Below are 14,308 nucleotides of genomic sequence, written 5' to 3' on the forward strand. Positions count from 1 at the left end.
GGTATGAAAACGACACAGAAATTTCAATTTTGCTTTCCAAGATTGAAGAAGCACCCTAGTCCAAACTTATGCGAATCAATTCCTCGGAATGTAAGAGGCAAACTTGCAAGATTTGAGGAGATTGAAACAACCTGGGGGTGCTACGATTCATCGCAGGGCGTGGTATGTCCCTGCACCAGGTCGATGCCAATCTTCTTGAAGTCCGTGGCAACGCTTTTAATCATGGCAGCCGCCTGCCGGCTGGACATTGCAGGAATGTTCTCCGTGCCGGGCACTCGGTGTCGCTTTGCATCCTGCTCCATCAACAGCGCCATCTTGAGGGCCATGGTTTGACAGTGCTCCTGCCGTTCGTGGATGCGATCCAGACGAGCCATCTCTTGTTCCTGGTTGAGTGATAAGAGCGAGCATGAAATGTACAGTGTATCTCATTCTGGTAAATCATTGCTCACTTTACATCAGGGGCTACAGAATGTTTTTCAGGGCGGGATAGGGGTGGGGGGCTGATTGTACCGCTTTGCTTTTTAGATTACAGTGAATTAAAGCCATCTTGGAAGCATAACAGTTTACCAGTCATAACAATTGTCATAGGCTACACAGCTATTACTGTGGTACCTACCTTACTGTATGGTATTAAAAGAATGATGGTACAGGTAATTCATTGTAATACAGAAAAAAAAAGAAAATATAAGAAAATCACTGACATTAACATTTAATAGTGGAAGGGTAAAGTTTTATATCATTTAAATACTGACAACTGGAATACATTTGAATGATGGAGTAGAGAGTTGATTACCCCGAATTTGGTAACTCCTTAAGTGGTTGTTGTTTTTTTACCTCCACCAAAGAGGTTTTATATTTTTGTTGCTGCTGGTTTTTTGTCTATCTTTCTATTCACAAAATAACTCGAACAAGTGGTGAACGGATTGGGATGAAACTAATTGGAAAAGTTGATGACACATGATGGAATAGATGATTAATTTTTGGTAGTGATTGGGATATAAAGGGCATATGGGTGGAAGCTGCTTGGCAGAGGTTTGCACTCTCCCGAGTGCTTTTCTATAGCTTTACATGTAGGTCCTATAATCACAATGAAAGCAATTAAGAGGTTAGCTCTAGACCCACTATACCTTCCTCCTCTTTTCAGCTCTCTGCAATTTCTCCTCCAGCTGCTCAGCAGTGTAGGCCTTCTTTCTCCTGTTCAGGCGTGCTGCAAACTTTGCCGGAATCTTCAAGCTGGTTGGTAACGACGAGGCTTCCCCCGGTTCAAAGTCAATGTCAAAGGCAACGGGTGCTGGAGGGACATCTCCCATAGCAACAGCCATGATGATGATGTTAGATGATGCTGGGGGGGGGGGGGGGGGTGGTCAGGCCAAAGGGTTAGAACTCCTGTGAAACATTGGAAAGACAAGGAATTAGTTTAGTTTAGTCATGGCATGAACACCTCTGTATTTTGACCGAAAGATCGGTCTGTATCTGTCCATTGGGGAATGTTCCGCGGAGACTGCGTCTGGCTTCACGGATCCCCTCCGTATACGGAGGACAGCGTTAATGACAAAATATAAAAGAGTCCTCCGGACAGACGCGGATCTTTCTGTCTACTCCACTCGGTATTAAGACATTCTTGTGTTATCAGATTATGAATTAAATTATGGGCCACTTTTTGCAATGTTAGTAGACACAACCCTCTTGCTAACTAACGTTTACTAGAAATAGTAGAATAAAAAAAAAAAAATCTAGACATATTTCTAGGGTCTTGTTAAAGTAAAATAAGCTAGTAGACTCTAACACTTCATTCACGGAACAGTAACACTAACTTAGTAGTGACTAAGTGTTACAGCTAACAATAACACTAACAGTTAACGTTAGACGCCAGACCCTCATCATTGACATTAAACTCATTCAGTCACATTGTCATTGAAGTACTTTGTACGTCTCACTCAGGTCGTCAGGGCAGGTAGGATCAGGAACATGGAAGTGGAATATAAGTACCAACCTTTAAAATCTTATGTTGTAGATTCTAACGTTGCGTTGGGGACGTCTTCGTTGTCACTTTCTCCTAGCTGATGATGTGTAGGCCCTACTTCAGTCTGGTCTTCATTATTACTATTAAAATCGATGTACCCGCTGTGTCAGTGGTCGATAGGCCAGCGCAGCTGCAATGATCATGTAGCTAGAGTCAATTCCCAAGACATTTAAATCTACACGCATGAGTCGTTGCTACAGACGCCGTGCGGTGGTTTCTGTGATCTGCATCCAATCAGCTGGGCGCACGCACAGTAAACAAGCACGGCACGATGATCCAACGTCCCCATGACACGCAAGTGCATGATGAGGCGTGCGTGAGAATATTTTGTGTGCGCGTCGGCATCAACATGGCTGCGCCCTAGGAGAATTTCGTTACACATGGCTACTCCTTCACAGGTCGAGGAAATGACAGAAAGTGGCAAAGCGGAGGAAGTCGATATCTATCGTGACACTCCAGTGAGATATCTAGGTAAACAGATTAACTTTCAGGGAGTTTACCTTGTTCTCCAGTCTTTTTGGTATGTCGATGTACAATTGCAATGAATGAATAACCATCATCTGCGTTATACTGTGCAGCCCCATATACTGACTTTTGTGTTTGTTTTACTTAGCATCTAAATTCTAATTGTTAACTTTTGTAAATTACTTTAAGTGCTCTTATTAGGAAGGGGCCTAGCGCCTGAGAGACGTGTAGATCTAGCCGTGTGTGTGCGGGGGACCATGATGATGGAGGGTCTAGAATCCACTAGAATTCTAAATTTTACACTTTGACTTTGAGTGTTAGTCAGTTCGGGAAACCCACTCACAAGGGGGGCCCCTCCTTATTAGTAACCCGTCCCCCTTATAAGTAACCCCGTCCCCCTTATAAGTAACCCCCGGGGCACCCCTTATAAGGAGTCTCCACGCTTTTTTGCAATGCAACACGAAAATGAAAGGACTGCGGCAATTCGCTTGATTATGTCCATAAAGCTTCACAAGTTTCCTACTCCTAGTTACTCACGAAATTTGAGCAAAATCGGTTCGAGGCATCATATCTAAAATCATGGATTTAAATGCGATGTCAAACGACCCATGCAAATGCTGAAATGCGAGCGATTACTGGCGTGAGTGTCGCCAGGCGCGGCGGCGCGGCAATGCTTGAGTGCAGACGTGGCGACTGAGTACATTAACGTACTCAGTCGCCACGTCTGCACTCGAGCATTGCCGCGCTGCCGCGCCTGGCGACACTCACGCCAGTAATCGCTCGCATTTCAGCATTCGCATGGGTCGTTTGACATCGCATTTAAATCCATGATTTTAGATATGATGCCTCGAACCGATTTTGCTCAAATTTCGTGAGTAACTAGGAAACTTGTGAAGCTTTATGGACATAATCAAGCGAATTGCCGCAGTCCTTTCATTTTCGAGTTGCATTGCAAAAAAGCGTGGAGACTCCTTATAAGGGGTGCCCCAGGGGTTACTTCTAAAGGGGACGGGGTTACTTATAAGGGGGACGGGTTACTTATAAGGAGGGGCCCCCCTTGTGAGTGGGTTTCCCGAACTGTAGTGTTACTTATATCAGTTAATATCACACATGTCTATTTCTGGACCTGGGTAAATTACAGAATACCGGCAACCAATCATGAAGAGCGCAAATCGCTCTAAAAAGAACGTAATTATGCTTGCCGATTGCAACCATAAAAAATATCAATCCGATCTGCGATACGGTCCGTGATTCGGAATTTACGATGTATAGACGTCTACTAACGTTTTTAAGGAGCTGGGGATAGTCCGTATTCATGTATAGGCAGCTAGAAAACGATCAAAATTTAGGTGAGACTATTTAGAAAACAATCACTTAACTAATTGCTGTTGCTAGAGCTTTACGCACTGTGCGGATGCGATTGATAAGATAGCCCACCATGTTGACCCAATGCAGTACTCTTGTGTGTTGTGTACGTATGTGTACTTACTTGTGTGTGACAGTGGTATAGCGTGTATTGAGTCTGCAGAACGCGCGCATGTTTAGTAGTATACAGCAGGCCGCGAATTAACCGACGGCCACGGCCATGGCCGTCGGTGCCCCTCTCGTTGGCCGCAATGCCTTTTTTTTTATCAAAGTTACGGCCCAAAAAAAAAAATGTGCTCTTTTTCTTGTGGCTGTGGTGCCCTTTTAGAATAAAAGTTATTATTTATGACGTATAATATGCCCTTTCTCAAGGTCTACACTTTAATAAGCTTGAACATCTTTCCTGATCTCAAATGTCATACCTTCAGTTCACTCGCGTCCCAATAACGTCTGTTTCAAACTCAAAGTATCTTTCCAAGATACGAGACGACGTGTACGTACATGTACGCCCGACCAGCTTTTACCGTCCCGATTGCCTCCGCAGCACAGCGGCCATAGAGTTACTAGCTTGGCAGCTCATATTCAGATAGAGTAGTAAAGAGTGAACACCAAGCTCACCAAGAAAAAAGAAAACTCCCACGATGCCAAGGTGCCAGACTGGGGAATGGGGAGGGGTGGAGAGAGAGAGACCAATCAACAGAAGAAACCGCGCGTACTGGCGCATTCTTGGAGGTCATGAACTGTCTGGGGTCTTGGAGATGAACATGGAAAGAATGTTTAATTATCAAAGATAGCTCAAGTCGAAGCCCCAGGGCGAAGACCCAGGATTACAAACGTAATGATTCTTTATTTCTTATCACTCTCCTGCGATTTTGAGGTGTTAGTAGAGTGTCAAATTTTTCGTTTTTTCGTGAAAACACAAATTTGACTACCAGTGAAAATGAAAGAATTGTATTTTTTTGTGCAGATTTTTTTTTTGTCTTTATCCTGACTAATATTCAAGTTCATATGAAATTTCTGACGTCTTTACTGCTGCATCAACAGCCTAAAAAAAATTACTGGAAGATTTTCAATGCATTTGAAATGTCAAATTTTGAGGATGCAAATAGTATATGTGTATAATCATCGGATGTGGATGATCATCATCCACATTGATTTGTACCCTCTAAATTTGCCATTTCAAATGAATATAGTAGGCAATGTGTCAGAAAATTCTGAAGCTTTGTGAATATGAAATTTTTGGCAACCTTCCATTTGAACTTCAGGCATGATAAGCTCCTATGATTCAGCAAAAATAACTCAACAGATCAGAGATAAATTTCCTTCGAATTGAGAACTAGCACGCAGATTTGCTGGGCGTGAGACCACAAGAAGCTTCAGCTTTGCTTTGAGATTGTAACTCGGGAAGTTCTCACAAACTCCTGGATCACCCCTCCCTGCCAACTCCAACTCGTTGCTCCCCAATGTGCATGGTGAATGCATGGTGTCTCGATGTCACCGTCTATAGATACCCGAGGCTGCTTTGTTTTTGTCTTGGAATATCTATTCATTTCGTGTCATGACATGAGTGTAGTAATCTTTTTGCATGGCGATGTACAAACTCGTGATACTCAACTCGTCTTTTTGATGTTTTTCTTTGAGGCCAAAAGGAAGACAAAATAGTATCATGACGTTTACAGTTGTTCAAAAGGTCTGCTTTTGATAGCTCACAGACTAATCACCCATGCTCCCAGGCCCTCCATCCCTCGAGCAATTCACACGCGCACGCAAATTCCTTTGCCATGTGGTTTTGCCAGCCAGCTGTCGGAATGTGCTTTGAAGTTACTGTACATGGCAGCCTGGCCTGGCTGGCCTGAAAGGGTGTCGAGTTTCAATCAATACCTACTGTTGTTTTATTCCTGTTTTTAAAAATTTCATTTCACCTGATAGAAACGCGGGAATCGGGAATGTGTTACAGCTGTAGGGAAGAGGTTTTTGTTGTGTGTTGCACTTTGTGTGTGTGTGTCTGTGTGTGTGTGTGTTTGTTTGTTTTTCTCTTTTTTTTTTTTCTTCGTTCTTTTTTCATAAACACCCAACATGCCCTTTCCAATGTGGCCTTGGTGCCACTCTGACTGACCTAAGTGCCCTGGCCTCTTGGAAAAAGAGCCCTTTTCTAAATGGCCTTGCCCCTCCAAAATCCTATTTCGAGGCCTGATACAGTGTACAGTACGTAGTAGTTGAGCGCGCAATTGTCGCTTGACATTGACAATATGCGTATATGCGCTGCCTTACCAGACTAGTGTGATTGATATGGATCGTGAATGACTTGTGTTGAAAAGAGATGAAGCAAGAAAGATGCCAGCTGTGATGACGTCATCACCTTTAAAGTAGTTCCGTCAAAATCGGCTCGATTTTCTTTATCGTCGATTTACTCGAGCTATCTTGATTTAGAGCAGTTTTCCTCCGAAACTACTAAAAGGTACTCAGTTTTCATAAAAATTGTGTGGTCAACCTACTTTTTGACGGTCGTTCCGTTTCTTGCCTTTTTAGGGCCCCAGATGACGGGAAAGACAAATTTCAGCCCTTCGGGCTGAAATTTGTCTTTGAGGGAGAGCCGCCAGAGGCTCTTATACGCACAAATATGCTAATTTAGCCGGTATTCGGTAATTATACCCCCGCCAAACGAAGTTTGAAGGGGGTATATAGGAATCAGCGGACGGTCGGTCGGGCGGTCGGTCGGGCGGTCGGTCGGGCGGTCGGGCGGTCGGTCGGGCGGTCGGTCGGGCGGTCGGTCCGTTGCAAATCTTGCGTCGCGAACTACTTCCTCAGTTTTCAACCGATTCCCATAAAACTTGGCACAGATGTGTGCCTTGGGTTGTAGATGTGCAAGACGTATTTTTTGACAGTAGGGCAAGTCCAAGATAACACGCGCGTTACGTATGGGACATTCAGAAACTTTTATGACCTGAAAAATAGTGTTAATGGCTTTTGACCATATTAAACTTTATCATGGTGATTGATATCTAGGAGAAGTATGATCATGCAAAAAATGGAGAAAAATGACCTTCACATTTATATTCTAGAAGAGAAAATATGTGCCGTTACGTATGGGACCAGAAAATTTTTGTTTTTTTGAACATTTTTTTCAACCTCAAAACTCTCTGAAAGTATTTCATTCTACAACTTGTAACTCACTGTGATGAAAGTCACAACACTCAAGATTATCACAGGTAAGTTTCGTGTCATTAGGTAAAAAGTTCTAATTACAGGTTCTAATGAAAGACAGACATGACGTGTTACGTATGGGACAGTTACGTATGGGACGGTTTGTCCCCCATTCATTTAGTGTGTGAAGAACCATGTTTATGGGTATTTTGCATAATTATTGAAGTAAAATCAGTTGAAACTACTCAAATACTGATCCAGATTGTCAAGGAAACAATATTTCCCAAATATTCACCATCCTAATCATATTCAATCATATTTTTATATTTTTATGACCAACCTGAGTATGCATGCCCCTTGTCCCCCATTCGTTTAGTGTGTGGAGAGACTTGTTTATGGGTATTTTGCAAAATAATTTTGCAAAATACCCATAAACAAATTTTTGCATAATTATTGAAATGGAATCAGTTGACACTACTCAAATACTGATCCAGATTGACAAGGGAACAATATTTCCCAAATATTTACCATCATAATCATATTTAATCATATTCTATATTTCTATGACCAACCTGAGTATGTATGCCCTATTTTTATCAGGATAGTTACTACTGAAAACTTGAATAGTTGAAGGTGTTTACTTCCATTGATGAAGGGCAGTTTGCCATTTCGTTTCAATAAAAAACAACTTGACACAAGAAATATTAATTTTTATAAATAAGCAATACCTGCTGCATGGAACCCCAGTGATCGAGTAGATTACCCATGAATTTTGTCGTGGCTATTATTGAAACCTGAATAAGGACAATTTGTGTATCACTTGCAATAAAAAAAAAAATCATTTTACTTTATATTCTGTTTAAATATTTATATCACAACCATTTCAACTTGGATCTCCATCACTTAACTTTGAATTCCTCTAGTCTTAGGATTGTATGCTCTTTAGTAATTCATATAATTAGTTTCCAATCATCTCATTAAATGTTGAAAACTGAATCCCCATTTCCACAAAAAACTATACCATCCCTTTAATGCTGATTTTTCATTGTGTATTTTGCCATTTTCCCCTCCCCCTTTCTGAAAATTGTTCAGTCAAGTACATGTATTGTTTAAAGTGTCTATAACTCAAAAAGTAGCTACAATGTTGGGATGCTTTCTTCAGGATGATCGACCATTTGTGTACTGAGAGACCTTCCCAGCTAGCTACATGCATTCACATGCATTATGTATGAGGATGTCCCATACGTAACGCATTTGTCCCATACGTAACATTATTTCAATGCCTAATAAAAAATATTCCTTTTACTGTTTTTTCTTTTTTCTATGGTATTTAATTTCTCTAAACAATAAATTAGAACTTTCCAAAAGGGCATTAATATAACCTTAGCAATTTCAGAAAAAACCTAAAAAAATGACCTCAATTTGTTACGTATGGGACATGTCATGATAGGACACGAGCTAATTTGCATAATCATTTGCATAATCCCTAAATTTTCATACCAAGTTAAACTATTTGATGAACTTCTTATGTCCACATATTAATCAAATATCATTTGCTTTCCTTTGAATTAATATGAATTTTTATAAATGTCCCATACGTAACGCTGTGTTTCACATTTATGCAAATAAAGCCCTTGAAATTTGCATAAATTTACGTAATATAATTTTTTCCTCCATGGAAATCAAAACTTCAACTCATAAGCTTCAAAATGATACCAAACATGTCAATATTGAGCAAAGATGAAATTTTGCCTTCTGAGGGGACCTTATCTTGGACTTGCCCAGTACCCAAAAGTACGTTGCCATGGTAACGGCATATTATGGGCAAAAATGGGTACAAATCTTGCGTCGCGAACTCCTCCCACAGTTTTTGATCAATTTTTATGAAATTAGGTACAGATGTTCATCTGAATATGTTAATGTGCAAGACACATATTTCCGCAGTGGCAAAAAGTGCGTTGCCATGGTAACGGCATGTTATTGGTAAAATATAGGGCAAAATGCTTCATGGCAAAACTGCTTCATCAGTGTTCTTCCAATTCTCATGGAATTCATATTGAATGTTTGTCTTAGGATATAGGTCAGCATGACACATTTCTTGACAGTGACAAAAAGTATGTTGCCATGGTAACAGCTCACATATTATGAGCCAAAATGATGAAAAATTTTGTGTTGCAAACTACTTCCTCAGTTTTTGCCCAATTTCCATGAAATTTGGTACAGATGTGTGCCTTTGGTTGTAGATGTGCAAGACGCATTTTTCGACAGTACCCGAAAGTACGTTGCCATGGTAACGGCATATTAATGGCAGAAGATCAAGGAAAGATCTTGCGGATTTAACTACTTCCTCAGTTTTTTGACCAAAGCTTATGAAATGTTGTTTGGCGGGGGTATAACCAGTCCAGCGACATTTCTAGTTTCCTCCTATTCCTTAGTTAGAAAATGCTATCTAATTTAAGATTTTCAGGAAAAAGGTAAAACTGGCCAGTGTTCACATCGGTTTGTTTGCTTGGATGGTTATTTTGTAAGTGTAACCCTGCAAAGTTTTAAGCATACTGCTGCACAGTCTTGCACGTACATTTTTGTTCAGTGCGCTTATAGCAATGTTTTTGCAGGGTGGCGGATATAGGGTCCCTGGCCATGGCAAGGTGCGGGTACCTCACTATGCTATGATCAATGTTGAATTTCTCCTCTCTCTGTCCGCAGGTTATGCCAACGAAGTTGGTGAGTCTTTCCGTGCCTTGATCCCAAAGGCAGCAGTATGGGCAACCTACGCCATTGCGAGTGCATACGTTCTAGCTGATGCCAGGCACAAGGGTCAACAAGCAGCAGAAGTATGTGAAATTTAATTTTATTTTACTATTGTTCTATACTCAATTGCTACACCGGTTGTAATGTCAATGAGTAATAGACTGATGGCTGAATAAAAGTTACAATACAATTGAATCGGTTCCTTTGATGTAAAACAAGTTTATTGATAACGAAGCACACTCTGTGGTGGGCTTTGTGCAATGTTCCAGGGACAATGAGAAAGAAGAGATACAGCAAGTCAAAGATTTAGACAGGGTGTGTTATAGTCACTGTTCTGAATTATACAACATCAACTGGATAATGAATGTCAAACTAAGTATAAAGTGTGATTTTATTCAAGGACTTGTCATGGTAGTGTTCTCAGTTGCAGTTATATACTCATGTTGAGCTTCTACTGAGCAATCTTTTAAGGTACGTGTAGTTGGAATAACAACAAGAATAATTCAAGGTTCTTGAAACTGACCAGGAGCTGCATTTTGTGTGATGAAACTTTCTCTTGCAGTGAAATAGAATGGTGTTTTGTTTTTTCACCCAAATCAGAGAACTCAAGCAAAATTCCAGTCTGCATGTGTATGCACACATACCATTGAATCAGATGATTGCTTTTAATCATAAAACAGGTAATTTACAACACAATTCACTCCCAGGGAAAGATCATGATATATTTATGTGAGTATTTTCCCCCTGTTGGGAAGGGGGCAGAGGTGGAATAATGAAAATTGTGTGTACAGGTAGTGACTAGTGATGCTGAGTGTGACACTGCAGATGTGTTTTTGCACGAATTTTGTTTCTTTCAAACCCCAAATACTTTTTGTTTAAATTGTTTTTGTTTTGTAGCTGCAATGGAAAGATGAATCGACCAGGAAGCAGAAGGTGGCTCATGCAGTGGGTGATACCATTTTGTGGCAGGGGTTGGCATCGGTAGCAATCCCGGGATTCACCATCAACAGGATTTGCAAGTTCTCCCTCTTCACACTCGGTCGAGTGTCCAGTCTTCCAGAGCCGGTCAGAAAGTGGACAACCACGGCCATAGGGCTTGCCGTCATACCTTTCATTGTCAAGCCAATAGACAAGTAAGGCACTCCAAAATATTAAATCAATATATTTTCTCCATGTTGTCTATGCCTCAACTATCAAATCCATATTTTCAAAAAGCAAAAAATTAAAGTTGGCTTCAGTCATTGTGATTATTTTGGAATGCGTCATCTCTCAAATTTGGTCTTATCACTGTAGTTACACCAACGGAACACAAAAATTTTCAATTTGGTCTTTTTTGTAATTTCATTCCAAGATTGATATTTCAATACTCATTCTATTTGTAAAACTGCAAAAGTCAAAAGATGAGTAAATCTTTGAGATGATGGTACTAAACTGTCATAATGTTTGTTATTATGTTGCTTTCTTTTTCTCCCTTTTTTTTGGATGTTTGAAAAATGATCAGAATTAGTATAACGTTTGGATGATCTGGTGACTAGAACCAAAATTTGACTGACATTAGTGCTTAATGATATGAAAGAAATTACTGAGAATCATCTAACTTCAGATGTATAAACCTCCCTTCTCTTAACCATGAAGTAAGAGAAAGAGTAAGGTTGTATGTATATATTTCAAATATGTTGGCAGGCTTTTATTACAAAAAAAAAATAATAATAACATTCTCCATGATAGTTATACCCCCGCCAAACGAAGTTTGAAGGGGGTATATAGGAATCAGCGGACGGTCGGGCGGTCGGGCGGTCGGTCCGTTGCAAATCTTGCGTCGCGAACTACTTCCTCAGTTTTCAACCGATTCCCATAAAACTTGGCACAGATGTGTGCCTTGGGTTGTAGATGTGCAAGACGTATTTTTTGACAGTACCCAAAAGTACGTTGCCATGGTAACGGCATATTATGGGCAAAAATGGGTACAAATCTTGCGTCGCGAACTCCTCCCACAGTTTTTGATCAATTTTTATGAAATTAGGTACAGATGTTCATCTGAATATGTTAATGTGCAAGACACATATTTCCGCAGTGGCAAAAAGTGCGTTGCCATGGTAACGGCATGTTATTGGTAAAATATAGGGCAAAATGCTTCATGGCAAAACTGCTTCATCAGTGTTCTTCCAATTCTCATGGAATTCATATTGAATGTTTGTCTTAGGATATAGGTCAGCATGACACATTTCTTGACAGTGACAAAAAGTATGTTGCCATGGTAACAGCTCACATATTATGAGCCAAAATGATGGAAAATTTTGTGTTGCAAACTACATCCTCAGTTTTTGCCCAATTTCCATGAACTTGGTACAGATGTGTGCCTTTGGTTGTAGATGTGCAAGCTTATGAAATGTGGCACACACCTTGATCTTGGTGGGAAGATGTGGAAGACATATTTTTCGGACATGTCGGAAGCTGCGTTGCCATGGTAACGGCATATAAATGGCAGAAGATCAAGGAAAGATATTGCGGATTGAACTACTTCCTCTGTATTCGACTGAAGATCATGAAATGTGGCACACACATTGGTCTTGGTGGGAAGATGTGCAAGACATATTTTTTGGACATGTCGGAAGCTGCGTTGCCGTGGTAACGGCATATTATGGTGGAAGATCAAGGAAAGATCTTGTGGATTGAACTACTTCCTCAGTTTTTGACAAAAGCTTATGAAATGTGGCACACACAATAGTCTTGGTGGGAAGATGTGCAAGACATATTTTTCGGACGTGTCGGAAGCTGCGTTGCCATGGTAACGGCATTTAAATGGCAGAAGATCAAGGAAAGATCATTCCTTGGGTAAGACTGTCGTCACGGGGCGGGGGTATTAATCACCTTAAGTGATATTTCTAGTTTTTGTTTTGGAGGTGGGGGGGGGGGGGGGGGGGGGGGGGGGGGGAGGGGGATGTTAGATTATTTATCTATTTTTTTTTTTTTTTTGGGGGGGGGGCACCTTTATTACATCAGCTTTTGGTATGCCACTGCCTGTGTAGGAAAATGTGTGATGTTTTGGTAGAGGGCAGCAGAAGGAAGGTGGCGCCGCTGACCTGCTGTGACAGCTAGAAAATTATGGCCTCTTTATAGTAATTACAGTGACAATTCACTCTATGACGACCCTGCCTTGTTTTCTTTGACACCAAGTATTTTCAGTTGATGCATTCAATGTTGGCATGCATGATGAACAAACTAACTTCACCTTGAATTGTTTCCACTGTAGGAGTGTTGACTACATGATGAACAACTCAGTGAGGAGGTGGTATCACATAGAACCACCCGAACAGAAGCTAGTCCACCATCGCAGGTAGCAGAGGGATGGCCGGCTACTTCCGTTTGGAAGCAGATTTAGGATGCTGTATGACAGTCCAACAAATTCTTCTCTTCCCCTCACCCCCCCCCCCCCCCCCCCCCCCCCCCCCGCCCCTTGGGGAAAAAAAAGAATGAAGTGAATAGATGCAGAATACATCAAACATGTAAAAACATGGAAGATCTGGAGTTGACAGAGACTTTGCCGTTATCAATACGTGACTTTACCATCTTATTGACTTTGATTTCCATATCATAACCTTCACTTTGTCACCAGTGTGAACTGTGTACCTGCAACAAAGCCTGCTTGTGCACCAACTTGACACCCTAATATGCACCATTCTTGAGTAGATGCACTGATAGGATTCTGTGGTAATTCCTTTTGTATTTCTCAGGAAAAAACAAACAAACAAACAAACAAGCAAGAAAACAGTATTCAAAAATTATAATATTTACAGATGGAGGAAAGGGTGTGTGTTTTTCACACATTGCAGGTCAGTCATCTGATTATCTGATTAGATAAGCGTGAATGTGCAATCATTCTGTGAAGATTGATGAATGGACAAAGAGATATTACTTGTGACTATTGTAACAGAAATGGAATGTACTATTTCATATGCCCTTTGAGGCATGATTACTGTCCCAGCACTCATCTTTTACCCAGTATCATGTACTGTATACGCCATATATTTCGCGAGTCTAAATTTTCGCGAATTGGGAATTCCCGACAATTTCACGAGTGGTTAAATTCGCGATCTTGGAGTCCTGTACTAAACAGAGAAATGTACACGCGTGCATCACATCTACATTGGGATCAGAATATTTTTGTGTGTCTTTAATTTCGCAAATTGCACCTGTCTCGCAAAATTCGTGAAAATAAAAACCTCGCGAAATATTCGGCGTATACAGTACAATGTATAAGACATTCATATTAGCAGGGAGGTGTTATAGAAGGAGTAAAAACCACAGAGAAGTTATGTGCTGTATTGCTGGTTGTAATTGATTGCATTGACAAAAAAGAGCTTTTCTGTTGATATATGAATCGTTCCTACATCACAACAATCCTAGTGAGGAGTGGTTTTGCTGTTCCAGTCAATATTTTTGTCAGAAATTATTTGGTGTGTCAAGTACAGGATGCTGAAAGGAAAATAAGTGAACAGCAAAGTAATTGTATTTCTTTAACTGTAAAATGCTAACAAACAGACAGAAATATGCCTTGGC

General features: G+C 40.7%; 2 protein-coding genes across 2 annotated transcripts; one reads left to right on the top strand and one right to left on the bottom strand.

Annotated features, from left to right (window-relative positions):
• Window positions 1–140: 140 nt before the first annotated feature.
• On the bottom strand, window positions 141–1,322 carry LOC139732867 (uncharacterized). The gene is made up of 2 exons (XM_071643706.1): window positions 1,128–1,322; window positions 141–383 (listed from the first exon to the last, which is right to left on the bottom strand). The coding sequence occupies exons 1-2, from the start codon at window positions 1,320–1,322 to the stop codon at window positions 141–143; spliced, it is 438 nt and encodes a 145-aa protein (XP_071499807.1).
• A 1,055-nt stretch (window positions 1,323–2,377) lies between these two features.
• On the top strand, window positions 2,378–13,089 carry LOC139732830 (mitochondrial fission process protein 1-like). Its single transcript, XM_071643672.1, has 4 exons — window positions 2,378–2,494; window positions 9,704–9,831; window positions 10,646–10,881; window positions 13,002–13,089. The coding sequence occupies exons 1-4, from the start codon at window positions 2,404–2,406 to the stop codon at window positions 13,087–13,089; spliced, it is 543 nt and encodes a 180-aa protein (XP_071499773.1). The 5' UTR covers window positions 2,378–2,403.
• Window positions 13,090–14,308: the final 1,219 nt, after the last annotated feature.

Source organism: Diadema antillarum, unplaced genomic scaffold (assembly GCF_040938485.1).
Source record: "Diadema antillarum isolate AM-2024a unplaced genomic scaffold, OU_Dant_1.0 seq00000454_RagTag, whole genome shotgun sequence".
NCBI classification, from domain to species: domain Eukaryota; kingdom Metazoa; phylum Echinodermata; class Echinoidea; order Diadematoida; family Diadematidae; genus Diadema; species Diadema antillarum.